At 42.5% G+C, this 26,963-nt stretch overlaps 1 protein-coding gene across 2 annotated transcripts in view; it reads left to right on the forward strand.

Moving 5' to 3' along the window:
* Positions 1-26,963, forward strand: part of LOC121292193 (ena/VASP-like protein) — a 248,366-nt gene that overhangs the window by 204,562 nt on the left and 16,841 nt on the right. For both annotated transcript variants that reach the window (XM_041213864.1, XM_041213865.1), the window contains 4 exons: positions 4,895-5,034; positions 11,553-11,613; positions 11,899-11,959; positions 18,819-18,879. In XM_041213864.1, the coding sequence (XP_041069798.1) occupies positions 4,895-5,034; positions 11,553-11,613; positions 11,899-11,959; positions 18,819-18,879 (323 nt within the window). The remainder of the gene's footprint in view (positions 1-4,894; positions 5,035-11,552; positions 11,614-11,898; positions 11,960-18,818; positions 18,880-26,963) is intronic.

Genomic DNA, 26,963 nt, shown 5'->3' on the forward strand with positions numbered 1-26,963 from the left:
TCACCATGACCAAATATTCTTCCCACTGAAGTCAATGGAAGGGAAAATTAGAAAAGATGTGTAACAAACACTAGTTTGTTCCACTAGTGACAATATTATGCCACGCACCCCCTAGCCCCCCATTCCCATGGCTGAAGTCAGACTTCACCTGTAGTGGTGTTAATTGCATACGTATTTAAGAGGATTCAGGTTGTTGGCAATTCTGTCAATCAATTTCACCAAACAGAAAATAGCCCCTTGGTGTTGAGAGCAATATGCTGTCAATACAACCGTGCCACATATTCTGGTATGGATTTAAAATGCTCACAAACACTTGCCATTAGTGAGCTAAAACCACTATTTAATCCATCACTAGGCATGATTCCACTTAGCTCACAGAACTCTGCATGTTGTGATGTTTGAATCCCATTTCTTTTCACCAACACTAAGCCACATCTGAGTTATGTTTGATTATAACTGACTGACCTGATGCAAAATGCTTTCTTTTTTATTAATTTCATCGTAATTCTGACATAAAACCATTATCATGCATTATCATGGAAAAGTAATTATTTTTCATCCAGATGGCTGCCTTATTCTGTGGGCGATTTTTAAATATTCTTTTACAGGATGTGGGCATTGCTGGCTAGGCCAGCACTTTTACTGTTCAAGCCTAATTGTCATTGAGGTGAGCCGCCTTCTTGAACCGCGGCAGTCCATTTGGTGTAGGTACACCCACAATGCTGTTGGGAAGGGAGCTCCAGGATTTTGACCCAGCAACAGTAAAGGAACAGCAATATAGTTTCAAGTCAGGATGGTGTGTGACTTGGAGGAGAACTTGCAGGTGGTGGTTTTCCCATGTACCTGCTGCCCTCGTCTTTCTAGGTGGTAGAGGTCATGGGTTTGGAAGGTTTTGTCAAAGGAGCCTTGGTGAATTGCTGCTGTGCATCTTGCAGTTGGAACACACTGCTGCCACTGTGTGACGATGGTGGAGGGAGTGGATGTTGGAGATGGTGGATGGGGTGCCAATCAAGCAGACTGCTTTATCCTGGATGGTGTCAAGTTCCTTGAATGTTGTTGGAACTCATCCTGGCAAGTGGAGAGTATTCCATCACACTCCTGACTTGTTCCTTGTAGATGGTTGGCAGGCTTTGGGGAGTTAGGAGGTGAGTTATTCTCTGCAGAATTCCTAGCCTCTCACCTGTCCTTATAGCCACATTATTTATATAGCTGGTAAGTCATGTTCCTGGCTAACAGTAACCCCTAGGATGTTGATAGTGGGGAATTCAGCGATGGTAATGCCATTCGATGTCAAGAGGAGATGGTTAGATTCTCTCTTGTTGGTGATGGACATTGCCAATGCCAATATTATGTGTTAAAGCTCTTTGCGTTACATTGTATTGCTGAAGGGACATGGGTACAAATTGGAATTGCAACATCACTGTGAAATATTATCCTAAAAATTTGACCATGCAGCATATTTCAGTTGCAATCTGACCTCCTAAGCGTCCAGATTCCAATATATGCCTCCAGACCCAAGCACATTGCAAGCCTGAAGTGCACCATCCACATTATTGATGTAGGCAAAAAATTCAAATGCAGAGTCTATGCCTAAACCAGCACTAGTTCCTTTGCATAGTCAAATAAAGAGCCTAATGCCTGTTTGTAATGGTTTTGTCGAGGTTCATCCCAAGCAGCTCCATAATGCAGGATTCTGCGCTCTACGAGCTGTTCCCAGGGATGCACACCGAGATAAATATTAACTGTTGCTGGAAGACCATCGATGCAGTGAAAGATGTTCTTTGGTCTGCCTGAAACTTGCTGGTCTTCAGTGCTAAAAGCTGTCCACAAATGTTGCAGATTGACACATTCAGAGGTCCAGGACTACATACTGAGGGATGCACTAAAGGCTCAATGGGGAAAGGCCACTGCCTAAGGCCCTCCCATCATAGGATACTAAGGGAATGGAAACTATGTAAAGGTCCTCGGGCTGTGTGTTTGACATGGAATGAATATTATAAATATAACCTGTAATCGTAAAGTGTAGTGAGGCACGTCAGAATGCCCCATAGTGTATTGAAGGAACCCAATCCATTTTGCGCTTTAGGTAAAGTTCAAATTTAACATTGCACAATGTACCTTTACAGATTTTATGAATAAAGTATATTTTTGAGAAAAAATATCACAACCCATGACCTAAAACCCCTTCTCCCAGTCAACACTTCTGCCGTACCAACCTCCTGCCTCCATCAACACCCCTCCCCCACCCCATAATCCTGCAAAATCATGGCCAAACCAGGCAAGGACAGGAGATTTTCTTTCATGAAGGACATTGTTACAATCCCCATGGGAATCTGTAAACCCAAAGAACGAAATATACCAAACTGCTAAACTAAAATGAAGAAACTTACCGAACAAGATTTCACTTTTTGTAACTTTTACTTTAACACAAATCAGAATTAATGTAAATTAAATATGAATTAACAGACAATTAACAAACGAAAAGGTGAATTTCACTTTAAATAGTTGACACAACAAAGATGCACCTCATAAAATTTCAAGCATTTGCATCACTGGCCGCACAAGTATAACAGCAGGTTCAATCTCTCTTTCTTTCCAACTAGAACTCCGGTAGGCAGGATCACTTACTTTCCCACTCAATGGGCAGAATTTTGCCCTTGATGGGCAGGCGGGCCCTGCCGCCATTTTAAGTGGGCAGGCCAATTAAGGCCCGCCCAGTGGGCCGCCCTACAGGAAGCACTATGTGTTTCCTGTGTGAAGGGGGAGGGATTCCCCAACTGTCAGAGTGCGCTCTTTCGCGCATGCAAGCAAAAGAGCGCACATCTCCCTGAGACTAAGTGCTGCCTCAGGGAGAGTGCTGACAGTGTTTGAAACTTTAAAAATAGAAAAATAAAATTAACATGTCTCCCTCATGTGACAATGTCACACGAGATGGGACATGTTAATAATTATCACAAAAACTTTATTAAACTTTTTTAAAACAGACATGAAACCTCATCCCGCTGGTGGATGAGGTTTCATGTTTTGTCAGAAGCCCATCGGGTCTCCTGGCCTGCCCGCCGGCCTTAAGGTTGGACGGGCAGGGCCTTTAATTGGTTTAACTACCCTGTCAATGACCTCGCGCTGATCGTGCTGCCTGCCTGAATATTTAAATGGGGCGGGATGATGTTGGGTTGCCCCGACATCACTCCGCGTCTTTTTTGCGCCGGTGAGTGGGCCTTGCTCCCAACTCGCTAACGGAAATGGATTTGGTCCTCAAGTCCCCTACTACAGCAGCTCCACTCTATCCTAGTTCGCCAGAGATGGTGCCAAATGGCACACTCCTGCAGAACCTCCTCAGCTAAGTTCATGACAGTCTTGATGGCACTGATTCACCAAAGTGTCCTTTATCTGATCTCTTTAATATACCCCGTTAAACAGTCTGGTTGGCTCTGGAAGAACTGAAATAGCAGCAGTAGAATTAACCAAATTCACAATCCCTGCTCTAAGCCTGTCTTCAGCTTTCTGTCCTTCTTAACTGTTTTACACACATAGCTCTTTTTAAATGTATCATCTCTGTTCTCTCCCCCTCTACAGATTTGAAACCACATGGCCTCCCTATTTTCCCTTTCTTCCTGCAGGTACTGCTTCCAAGAGACAACAGGTCACATGGACCAGTATTTCTTATTATCCAAAAATTACAATTGATCCCTTTATAAGTGATACAAACTCTTAAATGTCCTTTTTAAACATTTTTAAAAACAATTACTGATTCCCCAAATATTCCAAGATAATTACAAATTTTCCTTCCTGTTACTGCTTTAGTAGGTCAAAGGCCATCACAACATTAGTGAATCAAATAGGTTTTTATGACAATCCAGTCGTTTCATTATCATCATTACTGAGGTTAGATTTTTAATCCAGATGTATTAATTAATTGAATTTAAACTCAATTGTACACTCCTAGCAGTTTTGATTGTCCCTTTTGTTCTTGACTATGGTTATCCTGACTATCCTATCTGCAACTTATATAATGCTGCTCCCTACACCCAAGTCTAGGTTGCTTATTAAATTGCAAAGAGAAATGAACCCAAAGCAGATCTTTCAGGAATTCCCACTGCAAACCACCTCCCAGGCTGAAAAACATTCATCCACCATCACCCTTTGATTCCTGCCACCGAGGCAATTTTGTATCCACACCATCTTTTTCCCCTTAATTTTATGGGCTTCCATCTTCTCAATGAACTCCTTATGTGGCATTTTGTTGCCTTCCAAAAGTCCTCATATACATCTACTGCACCAACTTTATCAAACTTCTCTGTTACTTTATCAAAGAATTGAATAAGATAATCAGACACAATTTGCCTGTAACATATCCATGCTAGAAGTTCTTGATTAACTCATGCCTTTCCTAATTAAAATGTATTTTGATGATAGTTTCCAGTAACTTCCCTATCACTGATGTTAGGCTGACTGCCCTGTAGTTTCCTTGTTTATACCTCTCCTTTTATTGAATAGTGGTACATAGCATTAACAATCCTGCAGCCCTCCAGCAGCCTCTCTTGTATCTGTATCTTATGTTGAAAGTGCCTGTGCAATTAAAAGGTTGATTTATTTTTGGTAAACTTCTTACCCAGTAAAACAAAATTGTAGATGTTGGAATTGTAACACGTCGGGTGCTGGACAGAGTTTACATTTGCAGCTCTGTAAATATGATTAAGCTCTTGTCACCTAAAAGAAAGGTGCAAATCTATATTAACATGGTAACTATTAAAATTAAAATCCTAATTTTATTACTTTGTATTTCAAGAGAATACGATTTGGTCAATCGAACAGTTAATACTAAATATGTACAGTAAATGCAGATTGTTCCAAAATCTTAATCGTTGTTCTTTATTTCTAAACTTCTCTGCAGCCTGAAGAAGGTTCGGGAAGTTCAAGTCCTGGGGGAGCTTCGAAGAGTGAAGCCAATCGAAACAGCTGTGGGGCAGCAGCAACTGGGGGAGGGGGAGGAGGAGGACTGATGGATGAAATGAATAAACTACTGGCAAAACGGTATGTGCTAAACTAAGTCCTAAACATGCTATGAACTTGACAATTTAAGAACTTATATATATTGCAGTAAAATATCATATGGTCCAGCATGTCATGAAAGGGGATCCTGCTGGAATTACTGGCTCAAAAAATGTTGGCCAGTGTTAGGAGATATTTAAATACCTCCTATGTATAATGTATAAGATACAGGTAAAATACAATATGACTTGGAGTGAAAACCGTGCATGAAACACTGAATTTCCAAGGATAAATAGAAGATTAAAATAAAATTGGTTTTAAACAAGTTATGAGAAATATAAAAAGTGTGGAAATATAGCAAAAAGGGAGATTAGGATAGTTTAGAAGGAGAATGAAATGAGGTTGACAATTAACATGAAGAAAACTAGTAGGTATGTTTACAAGCACACATGAAAGCAGAGGAGCCAAAGAAGATAAGGACTGATTAAAGATGGAGAGAACCATCTTGTTGTGAAAGTAATGAAATAATAGAGATGTCGTTTTACTGTATAAGTTGAAAGCAGGACTTTAGAAGGGTGTGAATTAATAACTAATGAAGATCACAATTCAAAAGGAAACTGTATGATTGGATGGCAACCCACTCCGTGACCCTTAATTGGCTGAGACTTTAAAAATTGAGGTGGACACGTTAGGAACAAGCACGTGATATCAGGATGTGGAACTGGTCCTGATATCAGGTTCCCAAACCTGGAATGGAAATCCCACCCGTAAATGGATATTTTTCAGTTTGGCAGGAGTAACAGCATGTCCCAGAGATCTGTGCTGGGGCATAAAAATGAGTTAAACACAAGCACAGGAAGAACAAGATCAAGATTTTGTCTTGCACTCATCAGGACAATCGCAAGAATACCAATGTCAGAGGAAGCAACAACTTTATACTGTATGAGAGGATAGTGCTGATTGGTTGGCAAGTGGACTTTGATTGGTAGAGGCATTGCCATGGAATTAGTGGTGACTGACAGTTAACTGCCAACATTGTTTGACATTTTAAACCTGGCAGCTTGACTCTGATTGGTCAAGGCATTGCCCTGAGGAATAGACCAGCGAATGGCTATAACTTATTATTGTTTAGCTGAAACAGGTGCAATGTGTGTACATGTTCCATCCGTCTGCAAAGAACAGGGCCCTGTGTATGAATATATGTAGCTTCCGGTACATGCAATTGCACTCCACTGCAGGCCCAATTGACAATCTTAAATTGGTTGTCAACATCATGTTTAGCACACTAAGGATTATTTAGCAAATGTTGCCCAATCACGGAATCACATCTAATGTTAGACACTGTGTTTTGAGTTTTGCAAGCATAGGCTGGTTGGGTATGGTTTGTACCTTGCCTGTTGCAAACAGCAGAAGGGACATACTGTTTGATACAATTCGCCAGTCTTTGGGACGTACGGCCTACATATTGGCACTGAAACTCATATACTACATTACTCATTTGTGTGAAGGCAGAACGACTTTTTGGCTTGACAGCAACATCCTGTTAGTGGCAAATACCACTCATGTTGCTACTGCATAGTAGCAGTTCGAAACAGCTAGTTTCCCCTGTTGCTCAAATATTGGAGATACCTTGCCCTTCCAGGGTAATCTGAGGTAGACTGGGCACTTAGGCCCGTTCATGAGTTTGTGCGATATACAGCGAAAAATGATGTGATCAGGGTAGCCATTATCCCGCAGGATGTCTTTTATGCGCCCTATTTCAGCATCAAGCTTGCATGGTAAGTAAATGGCTTGCACCCTATTTACGAGGTTGCCAATAAGGCCAATCTAATAGTGTGTGGAATTGTAAGAATTCCAACTCCTCTATTGACCAGTGAAGGTAGGCTTGTAGTAGACTGTGGTAGAGAACTATCTGGCATATCTCTCAACTAATACATCAAGGAAAGGGAGTTCATTTGACTGCTCCATTTCAAAGGTGAATTTGAGTGCAGCATGGAGCCCATTAAGACATGCAAGGAAATTCTTACATGCTGCTATGGATATAAATATAGCAACTGTAACATCCACAAATCAGAGATACGCAAGGGGTAGGGGGTTAGGTGTCATCCCATCAAAGACGTGTTTTTTATGGAACCCAATAAAGATGTTTGCAAGAACTGGGTGTACAGGGGATCCTATATTGATAGAATCCAACCCATTGTGGGGGTAATTTTCCAGGCCTTTGGGGACAGGAGTTGTGGAGGGATGCAGGGAATGAAATTTGAAAAAAATACATAAGGCTGGTTTGCCAGTGAGCTTCTACCTCCAGCCAATTTTTCCCAGGGATAGACTGGGTTCGGTGCTGGCTACCCATGCACCTATGGTGGGAAGCCATAAGGCAGTTGATGAACGAATTTTCAGCAATTTTCCCAGCACAAGACAATTTTGCCAGCGTTACACAACCCACCGCTGCATCAGTACCCTGGCAATTCAAGGGAGGTGGCTACACAGCCGGAGCTGGATGAAATTTTAAGACTTTTTAATGTTTACCTGCAAGAAATGACAAGGCTGTTGTATTCCCATGCCAGAGGCTTGTCATAGTGCAAGTATCTCCTGGAGATGTCTTTGATAATGCTGCAGTGTCATCCACTCCCCTGGTAATGAGTGGTCCCTGCCACTCCTGATGCTTGCCCCTCAGCAGCGCTCTCACTGGTGATAGGCTGCTGGCTTTATGGTTCCAACTCCCGCCTCCAGAAATCACCCGCCATCCCTAATTGGACAACACTCATGGAGGTGTCTTCTTAATTGAATGGCTCACACAGTATCAAACTTGAGGTCACTGCTGCAAATGGGCTTGGGACCCAAAAATGGTCCCGAAGCCTGAAAATTTTCAAAGTCGAGATTCAACCTGTTATGTTGACCAAATATTCACCCCAATCCCTTCTCTGCGGATTAATGTGGGATACTTACCTTTTATATATCAATGTCAGTGGAAACTCTAGTGCTCTTAATTCAACAATCTTTCTGAAGTTCTAAACCATGTTGAAGGCCTTCCTTCATTACCACTTATGTCGCAAGGCCTTCTTCTTCATATTGCTGTAAGGGTAAATCTGCCAAAATGGAGAGCAGGACAAACTACGGGCATCGTTGTACATGTGTTAATTTTTGTGTTTATAATCTTTTCACCTTCAGTCATCCCTTGAGAACATCATCATGTTCTCTGCCTACCGCTCTGAGGATTTTGCGTGTCTCCGACAACAATTGCAGGTTCCCAAAATTCTTCTTCACCCAACTCCTAACTCCTCAAAGCGCAAGAACACAAGAATAAATAGCAGCAGGGATAGACCATATGGCCTATCGAGCCTGATCGGCTATTCAATACAGTTATGGCTGATCTCAGGCTTCAACTTCACTTTGCTGCCTGGTCCCCTTTTCCTAGATTCCCTGAGAGACCATAGATCTGTGTATCCCAAGATTAAATGTATTCAATGATGGAATTTCCACAACTCTTTGAGGTAAAGAATTCCAAAAATTCACAACCCTTTGAGTGAAGCAAATTTTCCTCATCTTGGTCCTAAATAATTGACCACTTATCCTGAGACAGTGTCCAACATTTTAGGTTCCCCGACCAGTGGAAACAATCTCTCAGCATCTACCCTATCAAACCCCTTCAGACCCTTGTATGTTCAGATGAGATCACCTCTCATTCTTCTAAATTCCAGAGAGTATGGGTCCAATTTACTCAGCCTCTCATTATAGGACAACCCTCTCATCCCAGTGACCAATCTAGTGACCCTTGAATGCCCTTCCTTCAATGAAAATATACCCTTCCTTAAACATGGAGACAAAAACCACACATAACTAAGGAAAAGGTAGGGCCTATCAGAGATGTACACGGTAACTTGTGGGTTAATGCAGAAGATGAGGGTTCTCGATGAGTACTTTGTCTCTGTCTTCACTAAGGAGAGAGATGATACAAACATTCTAGTTAAAGAGGAGGAGTGTGAAATATTAAATACAACAAGCATAGTGAGAGAGGAAGTTCTGGAGGGACTTACATCCTTGAAGGTGGATAAATCACTAGGGCCGGATGAATTGTATTCCAGGCCTTTGAAGAAAGCCAGGGAGGAAATAGCAGATATTCTAAGGATCATTTTCCAACCCTAACTAGATACAGGCGAAGTCCCAGAGGATTGGAGGTCTGTGAAAGTTGTACCATTATTTCAAAAGGGTGCAAGGGATAGGACAGAAAATTATAGGCCGGTCAGTCTGACTTCGATGATGGGAAAATTACTGTTTTCAGTTCTGAGACACAGGATAATCTGTCACGTAGAAAGGCACGGATTGATCAGGGCTGGTCAGCATGGTTTTGTTAGGGGAAGATCGTGTCTTACTAACTTAATAGAATTTTTTGAGGACATAATAAGGAGAATTGATGAGGGAAGTGTCGTGGATGTTGTCTTTATGGATTTCAGTAAGGCATTTGACAAGGTTCCACATGGCAGACTGGGCAGGAAAGTGAGATCTCATGGGATACAAGAGAAGATGGTAGGTTGGATCCAAAATTAGCTCGGTGACAGGAAACAAAGGGTAATGGTTGATGGATGTTTTTGCGAATGATAAACAGTTTCCAGTGGTGTTCCACAGGGCTCAAAGTTGGGGCCCTTGCTGGTTGTTGTATATATTAATGATTTAGACTCAAATGTGGGAGGCATGACTGGAAAATTTGCAGATGACACAAAAATTGGCCATGTAGTTGATAGTGAATAGGATAGCTGTCGACTCCAGAATGATATCAGTGATTTGGTTGAGTGGGTGGAGAAGTGGCAAATGGAATTCAAACCAGATAAGTGTGAGGTAATGCATTTGGGGAGGGCAAACAAGCAAGGGAATACTCAATAAATGGGAAGTTATTGAGTGGGGTTGAGGAAGTGAGAGATCTTGGAGTGCACGTCAGCAGATCCTTGAAGGTGCCAGGACAGGTGGACAAAGTGGTCAAGAAAGTATATGGAATGTTTTCCTTTATTGAGCAATGTATTGAATACAAAAGCAGGGATGTAATGATCGAACTGTATAAAATGCTGGCTGGGCCACAGCTGGAATTTTGTGTACAATTCTGGTCAGTTCTGGAAGGAAATAATTACCCTGGAGAGAGTGCAGAGGAGATTTACAAGAATGTTGCCAGGGCTGGAAAATTGCAGCTATGAGGAGAGATTGGATAGGAGGGGGTTGTTTTCCTTAGAACAGGGAAGGCTAAAGGGTGACCTAATTGAGCTGTACAAAATTATGAGGGGCCTAGATAGGGTAGACAAGAAAGACTTGTTTCCCCTAACTTAGGGGTTGATTACCAAGGGGCATAGATTTAAGGTGATTGGTAGAAGGATTAGAGGGGACATGCGGAAAAGCTTTCTTACGCAGAGGGTGACGGCGTCTGGAATTCACTGCCTAGGTTGGTGGTTGAGCTGAAACGCTCAACTCATTTAAAAGGTACCTGGATCAGCATCTGTAGTGCTGTATCCTGCAAGGCTACGGATCAGGTGTTGGGAAGTGGGATTAAAATGAGCGGCTAGTTTCTTTTTTTCTCTTTTTGACTGGTGCAAACATAATGGGCTGAATGGCCTCTTTCTAACTGTAACTTTTCTATGGTTCTGAGGTTCTATTCCACATGTGGTCTCACCAAAGCCCTGTACAGTTGTAGCAAGACCTCTTTATTCCTGTACTTCAATCCTCTTGTTATAAGAGCCAACATGCCATTTGACTTCCTAATTGCTTGCTGTACCTGCAAACTAACTCTCTGCATTCCTTATATGAGCACACCCAAGTCTTTCTGAAGCATTGTTTTTTCCTGGTTTGACAAACAGCCACTGGTTGATTAACTCTACCCAGTTGGTGAGGAGTACTTAAGGCAAAAATAAAGTTTCTTAGAAATTTTATTTCCACTTTGGGTTGAGAAACTGCAGAAAGCTGACAAATTGGTCGAGCAGATTCCAAGAATGAAATAAACACAGAAAGTGCTGGAAAACTCAGCAGGCCTGGCAGCATCTGTGAAGAGAGAGACAGAGTTAACGTTTCGAGTCCAGTATGACTCTTCTAACGGACAAACGGGTGCAGCATAGTTAATAGAATACTCTGAATATTCAACTTGATACATTAACTCTGTTTCTCTTTCCACAGATGCTGCCAGACTTGCTGAGCTTTTCTAGCACTTTCTGTTTTTATTTCATTTCTCCAGCATCTTCAGTATTTTGCTTTTATCTTGGATTTCAAGAGTGAACTATCACTACAGGGAACATGATTAAAACAACACTGAATGGGAGAGATGCAGCAGATCTGAAACAGAAATGTGCTGAATATTCTCACTTATGTCAAAAAAAACACACATGTAAACAAAGTTAGAATGGTCTCCAGCATGTCTTAAGTGGGTAGGGCTACTTGTTATGAAAAGTGAGGAAAATTTCAGTTCACCAGCACTGTCACCTCGGAGCAGAAAAGAAAACTCACATAAGTCATATTACAATTGAACTAATCATTCTTATGACAACAAAAGACTAAAACATGTTTCCTTTCTCTCTTATTTTCAGAAGGAAAGCTGCCCAACAAACAGATAAAGTAGGCGACAAAAAAGAGGAGGAAAGCCAGAATGTGCGTAATCAGCTTTTAGATTGAATACATTCAGGAACTTTTTTCAACTTCCAAGTCAGTTTTATTTAATTGTATTTGAGCAAACTAATGCTGTGAATATGCAGGCAATTGTATTACTGACATGTCCTAGAAAGCAGTGTTGTATCTAACTGACAAAAGGACATAAGAGTAGTTAATAGAATACGCCGAATCAGCATTTGTGCAAGTTAACAAGAACAGTAAAACACTTTTTTTGACAAGCAAAGTCATAATAATTAATATTATTACTATTATTATTTTAATCAGGAGGATGCAAGCTCTTCACCTTCACCCAGTACACGAGGTCCTGGTCTGCAAAATTCAACAGGTGAAGTTCGTAATCTATTCTTTGAAATTATGAGCATGCAGATAATTTGAAGGACAGGATGTCACAGATCTTTTGAAAATGTTGTATATTAATATTTCACACAGACTTTGGTCACGAAATTCACAAAGACTTGGAAAGGGGAGCAGGATCGCAATGTGAAATTAACCCGTGCCCGTTGCTTCCAGTGCAGTCAGCACAAAACCTTTGCTGCCTACCTATTTAAATGATTGCAGCATGTAATCAGCACTAAGCATGCTGCTGAGTGGCTGTACACCTGAACAGGGGGCACAAAATCATTAGAGGCTAGCATGGTTTCAAGCTGGCCTGGACCTCATAAACATGGAGTATATTTTAACTGGAGCAAGTGCTGGAAGTCATTCGAAATTAAAGGTTGACTTGGGAAAAACAGAAGAATGGCACAACATGGCAAGGTTCTCCCTGCACAGCACTAAAGGCTTTGGTGCAGAAAGTAGATAGGAGGAGAGAGGTCCTTTATCCTCGGGGGGATCAGACAGACACCCCAAAGGCAGTGGGAGCAGATAGCTGTCACAGTCAATGCCTTCAGTTTAGCTCCAGGATCTGGATGCAGTGCGACAAGAAGTTCAACAACCTCACACAGTTGGCCAAGGTCAATGAATACATCTTCAAATGCCATATCCCACCAACTGCACCACTAGCCTCAGACACTGCTCAATGCATCACACCCCTAACATTAACCTCCAACAATCTCTAGTGATCACAACTCAAACCTCACATTCATAGCTTCCCCTCCTTCTCACACACTTAGCACTGTTGCAAGCCTCACATCTACATCTCACAGCTTCCACACATTGCCAGCTAATTAACCATGATAGAAATATCATCTAAACACATTGCACCACTCTCACTAACACACTTCCCTCTTTCCTGCAAGATGAGATGGTGCAGAGCAGGAAGCAGCAGCAACTAAGCAGGGAGCAGACACAGCTGCATGTCTTCACAATGATGGAGGAGTGGCAGTTGCCATCATTGGAGCAGCCATGACTGAGGCTGTGGCCAATGACGGGGCAGGAAGCATTGAAGATGATGGTATACTCATACCTAACTCCCTTTTCACATCCCTTTACACCCTCATCCCACAATTTTCTCTGTTATTCAAGCAACAAAGGATTTAAACATGTACCTCTTAGCATCCTTCCCTGTTGTCACTACAATTCTACCCGTGTGTCTCTGTCCTTTCTAATGTCCAAGAACTGTCATCTGGGCAGGCAGTGATGAAACAGCAGGAAGACGGTGATCACTCGATCTCACGCTCACAGCCACCAGCTCAGATATTGATACTTTAGAAGCTGAGTTAGAGGTAGGAACTGCACATGGGGTGAGATACTCAGCATAAGCGGCTGCAGCCGGGGGGAGCGGTAGTGTAGATGCCAGCTCACCAGGGAATGAGATTACACACAAATTCTGCTCCAGAGAACTCAGATGAGGACTTTGATGGGGTGGCACACAGAGAAATACTGATGGATTTGCACACAGAAATACTGGACGCATCAGCAGGCCTGCCAGGAAGATTGTCATGGAGCATAAAGGAATCCGCCATTTGCACACAGCTCTACACAGGGTTTGGAGCCTCTCCTTTCCAATGTGGAAGCAGTGGCCAACTGCATTACCACACTTGGGAATCCAACCATGATGCAGCATCCGCTGGCTGATGTCTCATTGCAGTACAAGCAGAAGCCATCCAACATCTGAGTGAAGCAGTGAAAACTCAGATTGAAGTCAAGCAAGCTCAGCCTTCTACCATGAACACTCAAATTGCTGCCATCATGGCTGCAGATATCAGTGCTCAAAGGGCTTTGCAGCTTCTCACAGCAGTTCAGCATTATGCCCTCCAACAGATTACAAGGATTGCCAAAGTGCTTTCTTCCCCACCCAACCCCCCGGAGAGTGGCAGTGGCTCCATGGACACAAACCTGCTACTGTCTCTCAGGGTGACAGCATCTGCCCTCCCACCACTGCCACTCTGCCAGTGCCCTTGCAGTTGCCTGTGAGCCAACTAATCCAGACTGCTACCAGCCATGCCAAGGTGGTGCAGTGCAAAGCCAAGCCTTCGAGGGCCAGAGTTGTTCAAGGTCACCCTGCAAAGCCATCTGCAGATCCCCCACTGAACATGAGCCATTGGCCATACTGTAACCACTGGAGTCGTATTCTATAAGAGCACCAGGACAGACAAATGCGCCTACAAGACAAGCACCAAGGGAATGTACAAAGGTGATTAGTTACCTTTTACATGGAATATTGAATGGTTTGATTGCTGTCGTCTTAAATGTTTGTTTTGTGATTGGTTTTATTTCAGCTTGATAAAATGGCAAATTGGGATTGTGTTCACTGGCAGCTTAGTCCAATGAACCACTCAGGAACGCCCAAATGAAAAGGAGTTGTGATGGTTGCCTCCTCCATTCTTACTGCTCCTCCTTCTCCACCTCATCAGGCACTGACAGTATATCTGGTGGCAAGGGCTTTGCTCTCATGATGGCGAGGTTGTACAGGATACAGCAGAACATGTTGAAACCTGACACACTCTTTGACGAGTACTGCAGGGCTCCCCCGGATCTCTCCAGTCAGTGAAAACATTGCTTAAACATCCCAATGAACTACCCAATAACATTTCATGTAGCAGCTTGGCTTTTGTTATATGCAAGCTGTCCACTTGAGTAGGTTGGACACCAGGGTCATGAGCCAGGTGGTCGGTGGATAGCTCTTGTCACCCTCTATTTCATCATGATTGCTCAAGTGCTGATGGTACAGTGGACTGACACAGAATGAAGGCATTGTGACTGCTGCCAAGATAATAGGCATTGATATGGTGATGAGGCTAGAAATCCTGCCGCAAGTAACTCACTCCCTGACTCCCCAAAGCCTGTCCACCATCTACAAGGCACAAGTCAGGAGTGTGAGGGAATACTCCACTTGCCTGGATGAGTGCAGTTCTAATAGCATGAAAGAAGCTTGACACCATCCAGGACAAAGCAGCCTGCTTGATTGGCACCCTTTCCACAAACATTCACTCCCTCCACCAATGATGCACAGTGGCAGTAGTGTGTACCATCTACAAAATGCACTGCAGGAACTCGCCAAGACTCCTTAGACAGCACATTCCAAATCCACAACCACTACCATCTAAAAGACAAGGGCAGCAGATACATGGGAACACCACCTCGAAGTTCCCCTCCAAGCCACACACCATTCTGACTTGGAAATATATTGCCATTCCTTCACTGTCGCTGGGACAAAATCCTGGAACCCCCTCCCTAACAGCACTGTGGGTGCACTTACACGGCATGGACTGCAGCATTTCAACAAGACAGCTCACCACCACTTTCTCAAGGGCAATTAGGGATGGGCAATAAATGCTGGCCAAGCTAACGAAGCCCACGTCTCTTGAATGAATAAAAAAGAGTATTGTCGCACACCAGCTGAAGATTGAGAGCTTGGAATCCTTTGCAGTTACAGTATGTCTCTGAATTTATATGCAGTGCCTGCAAAGTGGTAATATGTCTGCTTTCAGTGTCATCCTGCACCATGGGGAAGCCACTATCTCCACCTGCTTCACTCTGGAAAGAGAGAAATGCAGCAGTGGACATCAAACTGTGAGGTTTTGGAGATGTTGCCTGCTCCAGCCTGGAAGGAACTTGATGTGAAGAAATTGAAGACCACAGTCACTGTTACAGCCAGTGGCAATGCCGTCCCTACCCTGCTTTAAGCTGAAAATCTGCCTGTAACGGGTGGCAGATTTCTGTAAGCACCTCCTTAGTGAAAGGGAGACATCACACACATTGTTCCTTACTGCGATTGAGGTAGGAGAATTGCCCCCTGAAGATCCTGGGTGGATATGACCTCCTGCTAAGAGCCTTTTTCTCCCTCCTCCTCTCTTTTCAAGCAGCTTGATCTCCTCTGTTCATTCGTCCTTATCATGTTGCAGACCAAGGGGGATAAAAACTACAACAACAATGGCTGGGAGCAAGTAATGTGATCTGAACCTATGAAATGAGAACCAAGACTTTCACCATGTACTACATCACTTTCTGTAGACTTCACCAGCTATATGTTACAGTACAAACTACCAAACACTTCCAGAAAGTCAGCACAGCCAGCAGAAATCAGTCAGCAACTAAAATGAAAGTGGTTGATGACCCCTTCAAATATCATAATGAGGATCCCTTCTGCTGTTGAGCGCATGTTCTGCTATTCGAAATTAAGAGAGGATGTTAGCTGGAGCGTTAAGGTTAAAAATGGGATCGGTATAGTCAAATCAGCATTACACATTGACAAACATCACAACCTGCCTGCTCTGCATATTTCTGGTGCCTGCTCCCAGCGCCCACACTAACAACCTCACTAAAATGGCATTCAGCACCAAAAGTGTGAGCATGCAGCATAAATGCCATTTTGAACCTGAAACAGCATCCATAACTCAGAAAATAAGGGTGCTAAATTCTGTGGCCTAGTCTGTGCTTGATCCTCTGTTGCACTAGGCTATGTTTCTATCATTACCACTACATTGTAGTTCCCTAGTGCCATCACAGCCTCCCATTCTGTAATCTGCTTTTGAATACTCCTAGTATTCATATATCAATTCATTTTACACATTTGCCTCCTTTCATCTTCCCTCAATGTCTGCCAGCTTCAAGTCTCTGGCTCTTTTTTGTCACTCTAGGTATCATTATTCATATTGACCTGTTAACTACCTTTTATCATGCTATATGTCTCCTCTGAAGTTTGCTTTTCTCCCTGCCCAACCCTCCCAACTCCATCTATCTAGTTTCAGTGATTCTTGATTGCTTCCTCCATATTCTTTGCAAATCTCTTTGCTCCTGCTTAGTTAACTCTCCTGTACAAGTCCTTTTTGTTCTGAAAGTATTTATAAGGGTAGTATTTCACACCATGTTTACATTACATACTCAATTTTCTCATGAACTCCACCCACCCCTACCTCTGCCACCTTTCCTTAACACTGGGAGTATATTAGGAAACATCATTTCGAATCATGCCTTAAATTTGCATATGGAGGTAATTCTCAAGTATGTGACTTTTAGGACCTATTATTATTTTCCTAATGTGGACTACTACCACTGTACCACTTGCTGTCCTCTTCAGTATCCTTTCAAGCATTTCCTCAAGATGTACCCTAATTTAATCTTATCAATTGTTACTAAAATTCTGCTTGTTTTATGGGGAGGATATCACTTGTCTTTCTAAGAGAAACACTCTCCTTTGGCCACCTATTTATCTTTTAAACAATATTTACATCTCCCAGTGAGATCTGTAATCCTTTTAAATGTACTTCAGCTGGCATCAAGTTCTTCAGTATCTGAAAGTGCACTTTAGTGAGTATAGTGAGGTTTTTGAAGGTTTGTGGGAGCCTTCAGATGTTTTAATCTGTTGTTTAACAGGACTTCTAATGAAATCTTTTTATACTCTCCTTAAGCTGCAAGAAAATAATTAAAAGGACATCTTGTCATAACCAAGATTTACTTGTGTTCCCATTGTTTTTAACAAGAAAAATGTTCTCTATGACCTATGAAACTTGTATTTATACCTTAATCACCTAACCAATAATTAGACTTTTTGGAAGGAAAGCTAATAAAAAAAAGTTGACAGTTAAATTTGGAAACAATTAAACTGATAATGTAATATAACAGCAGGTCTTGTGAAAGTATTAGTGCTGTAGTGTGGTTGTGGACTTTCAGTATCTTATAATCCATGATCTGAGCTCAGTCCTTAATCTAGTAATGTCTGTCTGCCATTAGGAGCGCAGGTTTTAGTAGTTATTTATGGAAGGCCAAAGAAATGAAGCTCCCTTTGATCACCAGTGAGTAAAGGCGCCATTTGGTGTATTGCAGCAAAAAGTTCAATTTGATTCCTCACTGTGCTGAGCGAGCTGATGTCAGCAATGGCAACAGTGAGTTTCCCCTCAATTTCCCTGCTTTGGAGATGATAATCTGCCAGGATTTTCCACTGCTAATCAATGTGCAGTGACCATTGCTGGAATGTGTTTGCACTTGAGCATTGCAGAATAGAATTGGGGTTGGCTGCAGGGTGCCAAATTTTGAAGTGCCGGAGCTCTAAGAAAATGTGTCGGTCACATTATTGCTAAATCCCCTTTTATATTGTTTTATTGTGTATTAATCACTTGAGTCCCCAAAAGTCAGTAAAACTATCTTTTTTAAGTGAAAAATATTAGTGGCCCCACCTAACAGAAAGTGCAGCTTGGCATATTTGTACAGAGGACAATAAAGCCCAATTTACATGCCCACATTTCTTTTGGATTGAAGCCTGGTTTGAGGTCACGCTGCCATAAATACAACAGAACAATTCTACATAACTAGGACTTGAACACCTACTTGATCAGTGGTTTTACCTCCCCAGTAGAAATGCTGAGTATGTATGAAACTAGTATTGGAACTATGGCAAATATTTCTGCAAATAGCGATCACAGAATTTGTACCTGTCACAATGCAAATCCCACATTTGGACTGGATCAGCACTTATGTGCAGAGTAGCCTGAAAGGCAGCTGTCCTACTGTTACCATATGGTACAAACCTCACAGCTTTGGAGGTTGTCAGCAGGAAAGCTGCTCCCTAACATAAAGAAAAATAGCCTGTGAGTCTTTTAGCTCCCAGGGGAAAAAATAACATTTGGTGTAGCAGCTCTGCAAAAGGTGGACTATAAGCCTTTCAAAGCAAAATGCACAAATGTCCAGTAATTTGTTTTTATTAAAAAATTTACAGTAAATTTCATGTAAGCATCTTTGACTTAGAAACATCAAACCAGACTGGCCTACAAATTTGTTAAATTTGTGTAAATATTTTTCAACAGATACTGGTAAAAAGCCATGGGAAAGGACCAACTCTGCCGAAAAGCCAGGAACTCTCTCAAGGTGAGCAGTTAAGGGATGGGTGTAATTTTGAGACTGAGAAACCAGTTTTTTTGAATGGTTTAGTAATAACTAATAAGAGCATGCTACCTAGTCACAACTGATCTATAATCTATGTGTCCATTTTGGAAAAATACAGAGGGACTACCTAACATTTATGGAATGATGTTAATTGCACCTGGCAAGCTGTCTGATTTCAGTCATTGGTTATTTTGAGATGTGTTGGCACAGTGGGTGAGAACACTGTCCTTTGACCTTTTGGAAAATAAAGGCAGGCACCATGCTGATGTGAAATAGTATTCTCATCTGAGCTTGGGCGGGTTAAAAATAATGCAGATGAAATTTTGTTTTACAGCTGACCCATAGGCTGACCCATGAGATTCACTCATATCTGGCATTGTATATCTGCTTTGTAGTGTTAAGTGGGTATGTTATGGGCTCACAGTCTGACATTTGAGAACAGGATAAGCTTAGTGATCCTAGTAATAAGACTTGGTGTCAGCCTTGGCTAGCACTCTCACCCCTGAGTTAGAGATTGTTGGTTCAAGTCCCACTCCTGAGACTTGAGCATATAATCTAGGCTGACACTTCAGTGCAGCACTTTGATGTGAGATGTTAAATCTCTGCCCTCTCGGTGGATGTTGAAGATTCCATAGATTATTCAAAGAAGAGTAGAATGGTTCTCCTGGTGTTATGGCCAATATTTATCACTCAACCATGGTCACTAAAATAGATTGCCTGGTCATTATATTATTAATTTTTCTGTGATCTTGCTGTGTACAAATTGATTACAGTGTTTCCCTACATTGCACAGTGATTACACTTCAAAAGCACCTTATTGGTTGCAGTGCACTTTGAGACATCCTAATGTTGTGAAAGGTGATGTATACAAGTTTGTTCTTCTTTATTTGTCTAATATTTCGGACAGGCACCATACCAAGAGTAGCAACATACTGATTCATATAATTGTTGTACATTTCCTGTAGAAATGGAGTTTAACTCTTGGATACACTTGTCATATTGCACATCCAGAACAGTCTGCAGAGAACCTGTGCACCTATCCTGCATGTGCCAAATAGAATGACGATATTCATTTTTTCCAGCACTGGTACCACCATAATGAGTAAGACCACAATTCAAAAAAGTGGTGAAGGTTATTACCATTTTCAGTTAAGAGCAATTAAAAGTAATTCAGAAAAGGCAATTGCTCCTGTTCCACCTTTGGCACTAATCAACATTTGGGTAGATAGTACTAACTATTCTTGCATTTTGTATCTTACTTATATTCCAAAACTGCTTCTTGAAGCTTGGAGCTCACAATGCTATGGAGCTTAACTTACCTCATGGAAGAGTAGATTCACCGTTGAACTTTGCAATTCACAACTCTTTCTGACTGCTAGAAGCTCTCTACCAACTGCAGAAGTTATGAAGAGTCCAATGAGTGACAAATTACAGTGCTGGGCTCCAGCAGCAAGTTTATATTTTCACCTGGAGACAGAAGCCAAATTGCCAGCAGTAAAAGTGGCCTGTAAATGGGCCTTAGAGACACCAGAGACAATAGCAGTGCATCATTCCAGCTGTGCTGCTGACAAAGTCTTAGGGGAGGTGGTGGCATAGTGGTAATGTCACTGGACTAATAATTCAGAGGCCCAGCTATTGTTCTGGGGACATGGGTTCAAATCTCATCATGGTAGCTGATGGAATTTACTGAGTGAGAGGCGATGGCTTGGTGGTATTGTCACTGAACTAGTAATCCAGTGAAAAATGGTAATGCTCTGGGGATCCGGGTTTGAATCCCACCACAGCAGATGGTGATTGTCATAAAAACCCCAGGGAACCCATTTAGGGAAGAAAATCTGCAGTCTAGCTGACATGTGACTCCAGATCCACAACAATGTGGTTGACTCATAGGACGAGAGGGCAAGAGGAGGACTCTGGGACAGGCAGTCAGCAGCACCTAGAGGAGCCGAGAGTTGAAGAGAAGCGCGAGAGGAGTCGGGAATTGAAAGGGAGTGCAAGAGGAGCCGGGAGTTGAAGAGAAGTGCAAGAGGAGTCGGGAATTGAAGAAGAGCGTGAGAGGAGTCGGGATTTGAAAAGGAGTGCAAGAGGAGCTGGGAGTTGAGAAGTGCGAGAGGAGTCGGGAGTTGAAGAGAAGCAGGGGTGACTAAGGGAGTTCGGTGAGGAGAGAACAAGGTGATCCTTTGAGTACCATGAGTACGGCCGGGTAAACATTTACTACTTTTATTGCTTCTAGTTTTTAAGGTTTTATTTTGTGTTTCATCGTTTGTAGGGGCTATATTCTGTAACAATGAGGAGCAGGGAAGAAGGGTCCGATATTAAGTATCTTCGAAAAGGTTTAATTTAATTTAAAGGATCAAGTCATGGCAGGAGAGCTCAAAGCCGTGGTGTGCTTCTCCTGCTTTATGTGGGGAGCCGGGCACATTTCCAGTGCCTGGGGCCAGCATGTATGGGGGAAGTGCCTCCAGCTGCAGCTCCTGGAAGCCTGGGTTTTGGAGCTGGAGCCGCGACTGGGGACACTATGGAGCATTCGCGAGGCGGAGAGTATCGTGGATAGCACGTATAGCGAGGTGGTCACACCGCAGGCTAAGAGTCCACAGGCAGGAAGGGAATGGGTGACCACCAGGCAAAGTAAGAGGATTAGGCAGGCAGTGCAAGAATCTCCTGTGGCTATTCCCCTGCAAAACAGATATACCGCTTTGGGGAATGGCCTCTCATGAGAAAGCAGCAACAGCCAAATTTATTGCACCGTGGTTGGCTCTGCTGCACAGGGGAGGAGTAAAAGGTGTGGGAATGCAATAGTTAGAGGGGATTCAATTGTAAGGGGAATAGATAGGCATTTCTGTGGCCACAACCGAGACTCCAGGATGGTATGTTGCCTCCCTGGTGCTAGGGTCAAGGATGTCTCAGAGCAGCTAGAGGACATTCTGAAGGGGGAGGGTGAACAGCCAGTGGTCGTTGTACACATTGGTACAAACGACATAAGTAAAAAAAGGGATGCGGTCCTAAAAGCAGAATTTAGGAAGTTAGGAAGTAATTTAAAAGGTAGGACCTCAAAGGTAGTGATCTCAGAATTACTACCAGTGCCACGTGCCAATCAGAGTAGAAATAGCAGGATATATCAGATGAATATGTGGCTGAAGAGATGGTGTGAAGGAGAGGGTTTCAGATTCCTGAGGCATTGGGACCGGTTCTGGGGGAGGTGGGACCAGTACAAACTGGATGGGTTACACCTGGGCAGGACCGGGACTGATGTCCTAGGGGGAACATTTGCTAGAGTGGTTGGGGAGAGTTTAAACTAAAATGGCAGGAGGATGGGAACCTATGCAAGGAGTCAGATGAAGGGGAATCAAAGACAAGAAAGAAAGACAAAAAGCGGAATTTAAAAAGTGATAGGCAGAGAAATCAAGGGCAAGAATCAAACAGGGCCTCAGTGAAAAATAGTGGGAACAGGACAAGTAATGTTAAAAAGACAAGCCTTAAGGCTTTGTGCCTTAACGCGAGGAGCATTCGCAATAAAGTGGATGAATTAACCGCGCAAATAGATGTAAATAGGTATGATATAGTCGAAATTACGGAGACATGGCTGCAAGGTGACCAGGGATGGGAACTGAACATCCAGGGGTATTCAGTATTTAGGAAGGACAGACAAAAAGGAAACGTTAGTGGAGATGCATTGCTGGTTAATGAGGAAATTAATGCAATAGTGAGGAAAGATATTAGCTCTGACGATGTGGAATCTGTATGGGTAGAACTGAGAAACGCTAAGGGGAAAAAAACGTTAGTGGGGGTTGTATATAGACCCCCAAATTGTAGTTGTGATGTTGGGAATGGCATTAAGCAGGAAATTAGAGACGCATGTAATAAAGGAACGTCTGTAATTATGGGTGACTTTAATATGCTTATAGATTGGGCAAATCAAGTTAGTAACAGTACCGTAGAGGAGGAATTCCTAGAGTGTATACGGTTTTTCTGGACCAATACATTGAGGAACCAACGAGAGAACAGGCCATCCTCGACTGAGTATTGTGTAATGAGAAAAGAATAATTGGCAATCTAGTTGTGCGAGGCCTCTTGGGGATGAGCGACCATAATATGATAGAATTCTTCATCAAGATGGAGAGTGACATAGTTGATTCTGAGACTTGGGTCATGAATCTTAATAAAGGAAACTACGATGGGATGAGGCACGAGTTGGCTATGATGGATTGGGAAATGTTACTTAAAGGGATGACGGTTGATAGGCAATGGCAAACATTCAAAGACTGCATGAGTGAACTGCAACAATTGTTTATTCCTATCTGGCACAAAAGTAGAACAGGAAAGGTGGCCAAACCATGGTTTACAAGGGAAATTAGAAATAGTACTAGATGCAAGGAAGAGGCTTACAAATTGGCCAGAAAAAACAACAGACCTGAGGATTGGGAGCAGTTTGGAATTCAGCAAAGGAGGACCAAGGAATTGATTAAAATGGGGAAACTAGAGTACGAGAGTAAGCTTTCAGGGAACATAAAAACTGGCTGTAAAATTTTCTATAGGTATGTGAAGAGAAAAAGATTGGTGATGACAAATGTAGGTCCCTTACAGTCAAAAACAGGGGAATTTATGATGGGGAACAAAGAAATGGCTGACCAACTAAATACATACTTTGGCTCTGTCTTTACAAAGGAGGACACTAATAACATACCAGAAATGTTGGGGAACACAGGGTTTAGTGAGAGGGAGGAACTGAAAGAAATCAGTATTAGTAGGGAAATGGTGTTAGAGAAATTGATGGGATTGAAGACTGATAAATCCCCGGGGTCTGATAATCTACAGAGTACTTAAGGAAGTGGCCCTAAAAATAATGGATGCATTAGTGGTCATCTTCCGAGATTCTATCGACACTGGAACAGTTCCTACAGATTGGAGGGTAGCTAATGTAACCCCACTATTTAGAAAGGGAGGCAGAGAGAAAACAGGGAATTATAGACCAATCAGCCTGACGTCGGTAGTGGGGAAAATTCTAGAGTCCTTTATAAAAGATTTAATAGCTGAGCACATGGAAAACAGTGGCAGAATCAGACCGAGTCAGCATGGATTTATGAAAGGGAAATCATGCTTGACCAATCTACGAGGATGTAAATAGTAGAGTTGATGAGGGGAAACCAGTGGATGTGGTTTATTTGGACTTTCAGAAGGCTTTCAACAAAGTCCCACATAAAAGATTAGCATGTAACATTAAAGCACATGGGATTGGGGGTAGTGTATTGAGATGGATAGAAAACTGGTTGGCAGACAGGAAACAAAGAGTAGGAATAAACGGGTCTTTTTCCGAATGGTATGCAGCGACTAGTGGGGTACCGCAGGGATCGGTGCTGGGACCCCAGTTATTCACAATATATATTAATGATTTAGATGAAGGAATTAAATGTAATATCTCCAAACTTGCAGATGACACAAAGCTGGGTGGGAGGGTAAGCTGTGAGGAGGATGCAGAGATGCTTCAGTGTAATTTGGACAAGCTGAGTGAGTGGGCAAATATATGGCAGATGCAGTATAATGTGGATAAATGTGAGGTTATCCATTTTGGTAGCAAAATCAGGAAGGCACATTATTATCTGAATGGCTATAAATTGAGAGAGGGGAATGTGCAACAAGACTTGGGTGTCCTTGTACACCAGTCGCTGAAGGTAAGCATGCAGGTGCAGCAGACGGTAAAGAAGGCAAATGGTATGTTGGCCTTCATAGCCAGAGGATTCGAGTACAGGAACAGGGATGTCTTGCTGCAATTGTACAGGGCCTTGGTGAGACCACACCTGGAATATTGTGTGCAGATTTGGTCTCCTTATCTGAGGAAGGATGTACTTGCTATAGCGGGAGTGCAGCGAAGGTTTACACGACTGATTCCTGGGATGGTGGGACTGACATATGAGGAGAGATTGAGTTGATTAGGATTATATTCGCTGGAGTTCAGAAGAATGAGGGGGCATCTCATAGAAACCTATAAAATTCTAACAGGACTAGACGGGGTAGATGCAGGAAAAATGTTCCCGATGGTGAGGGAGTCCAGAACCAGGGGTCACAGTCTGGGGATATGGGGTTGTCTTTTAGGACTGAGATGAGGAGAAATTTCTTCACTCAGAGAGTGGTGAGCCTGTGGAATTCGTTACCACAGAAAGTAGTTGTGACCAAAACATTGTATGCTTTCAAGAAGGAGTTAGATATAACTCTTGGGGCGAAAGGGATCAAAGGATATGGGGAGAAAGCGGGAGCAGGCTATTGAGTTGGATGATCAGCCATGATCATAATAAATGGCGAAGCAGGCTCGAAGGGCCGAATGGCCTACTCATGCTCCTAGTTTCTATATTTCAAAGAGGGGTTGTAGTTAGTCATCAGTTTGGTGAAGTGATGGTGGCATTATGCTATAGCTAGAAGGTATTTTTGGCTTTGGTGCCATGCTGTTTTGTGCTCTCAAGCATAGGGTCCCAAGTCTACCTCAGCCAGAACAAGAATCAAACCCATGCTATTGGCACTAATCTGAACTGTTTCAATGTTGTTGCTGAGCTTTAGTGAGGTTTTACTAATACCATGCTTTCCAGTCTTACCAGACCTTGATGAGGCTTTGCTTCCCTATGTCAGACTTGAAAGAGTCGGTATAGTTTAACTTCAAATAATTTATTAAGAACTATTTACAAAGGCCTCAGGGTAAGCGCATGATATTCAAGATGCAGACTATTCTGCACCCAGCTCTTTTGGATCCTCTTGGTCATCTGACTACTGATAATCTTTTAAATGAAAATCAAATCAACAAAACTGGGATAAATCAGGCACAGTCTGACTACTGATGTCACAGTTACATTTTTAATATCATCATGGTCTCATTAACATATCCATTAACCCATTACATCTCCCCTCAAGTATGATCTCAAACCCATTCTTTTGTTAAACTATTTACATTACATTTTCCAATGTCTGTAACCCCCCTGTATTCTTTACAGTTTCTATCCAACTTCTACCCTTCCCCCTTCCCAAGTCACTGTCAGATGAGTCTTCAATCTCCAACAGTGTTTTCAACTCTCTCGGAGGGTGTTGTGGAAATATGTGGTTGCTTGTCTTTTTCCTGGAAGACACATTGGCAGAGCGGGATAGCAGCTTCCTATGACTGCTGGTAACTGGGCTGTGATCTCTACAACAACTTGACACTAAGGTTTGGGAAACAATTTCAACAAAAGACTGATTCGAGAGAGAAAACTTCTGGACATGGACAATCGCACTCTCTTGAATAGGAAAAGGACAAACTATCATTCTCTCTGAAATCTTCTGCTCCCTCTTTGCACACTGGGGAAAGGCCTGAGAAGATGAAGCACTTACAACTTCAGTGAAGAATTTCATAGCTGTAACATTCACTGCTGCATGGATGACCAAGTATTCAGTACCTGAGATTTGAATAAATTTAGTAAACAAGAAGAAGAATGACAAACATACTGAAGACATTGCAAGATATGAAGAAAATACAACCTCCTTGCAACTCTTAGGGTACTACTTGCACTTTCTGTCGGTAGTGGTATCATTTCCATGCTTGTTTCAGCATGAGGCTGCTCTGCTGTAGGCAACGGGATGTCGGTGTCAACATAAGATAAGACTATATCATCTACAAAAATGGAATGAATCTCCAGACCTGGATCTAGATGAAATTCCTGTATAGGACTCTTCAGCTATAGAAGCTCTTTAATGTTGGCCTCTGCTGCTGCATTGAAGGACAATTCGAGTGTAAGCAAGACTTGCTGATGAGATTCAAGTGTGGGCTGTAACCTACTTTCACAAACACTAATAGGCTCTGTGTTTCCTCTAGTAGTTTGATTCGACTTGGAATCAAGCATTTCTTTCTCCCTGGACAGCTCACTGTGGTCAGTCAGCGATTTACATTGCACCTGATTGGTGGGTTCAGTGGGACAAACAGACGAATTCAGCTCTTCAGCAGCTCCTTCAACAAATAGCACTAACTCCTCAAAATGGACAACAGAGATTTCATCTGGAGTGACAGTGAAGTCAAAGAATGTAACAACATCTAGGACCTCGCCTTCCAA

This window comes from Carcharodon carcharias, chromosome 20 (genome assembly GCF_017639515.1).
Source record: "Carcharodon carcharias isolate sCarCar2 chromosome 20, sCarCar2.pri, whole genome shotgun sequence".
Taxonomy (NCBI): domain Eukaryota; kingdom Metazoa; phylum Chordata; class Chondrichthyes; order Lamniformes; family Lamnidae; genus Carcharodon; species Carcharodon carcharias.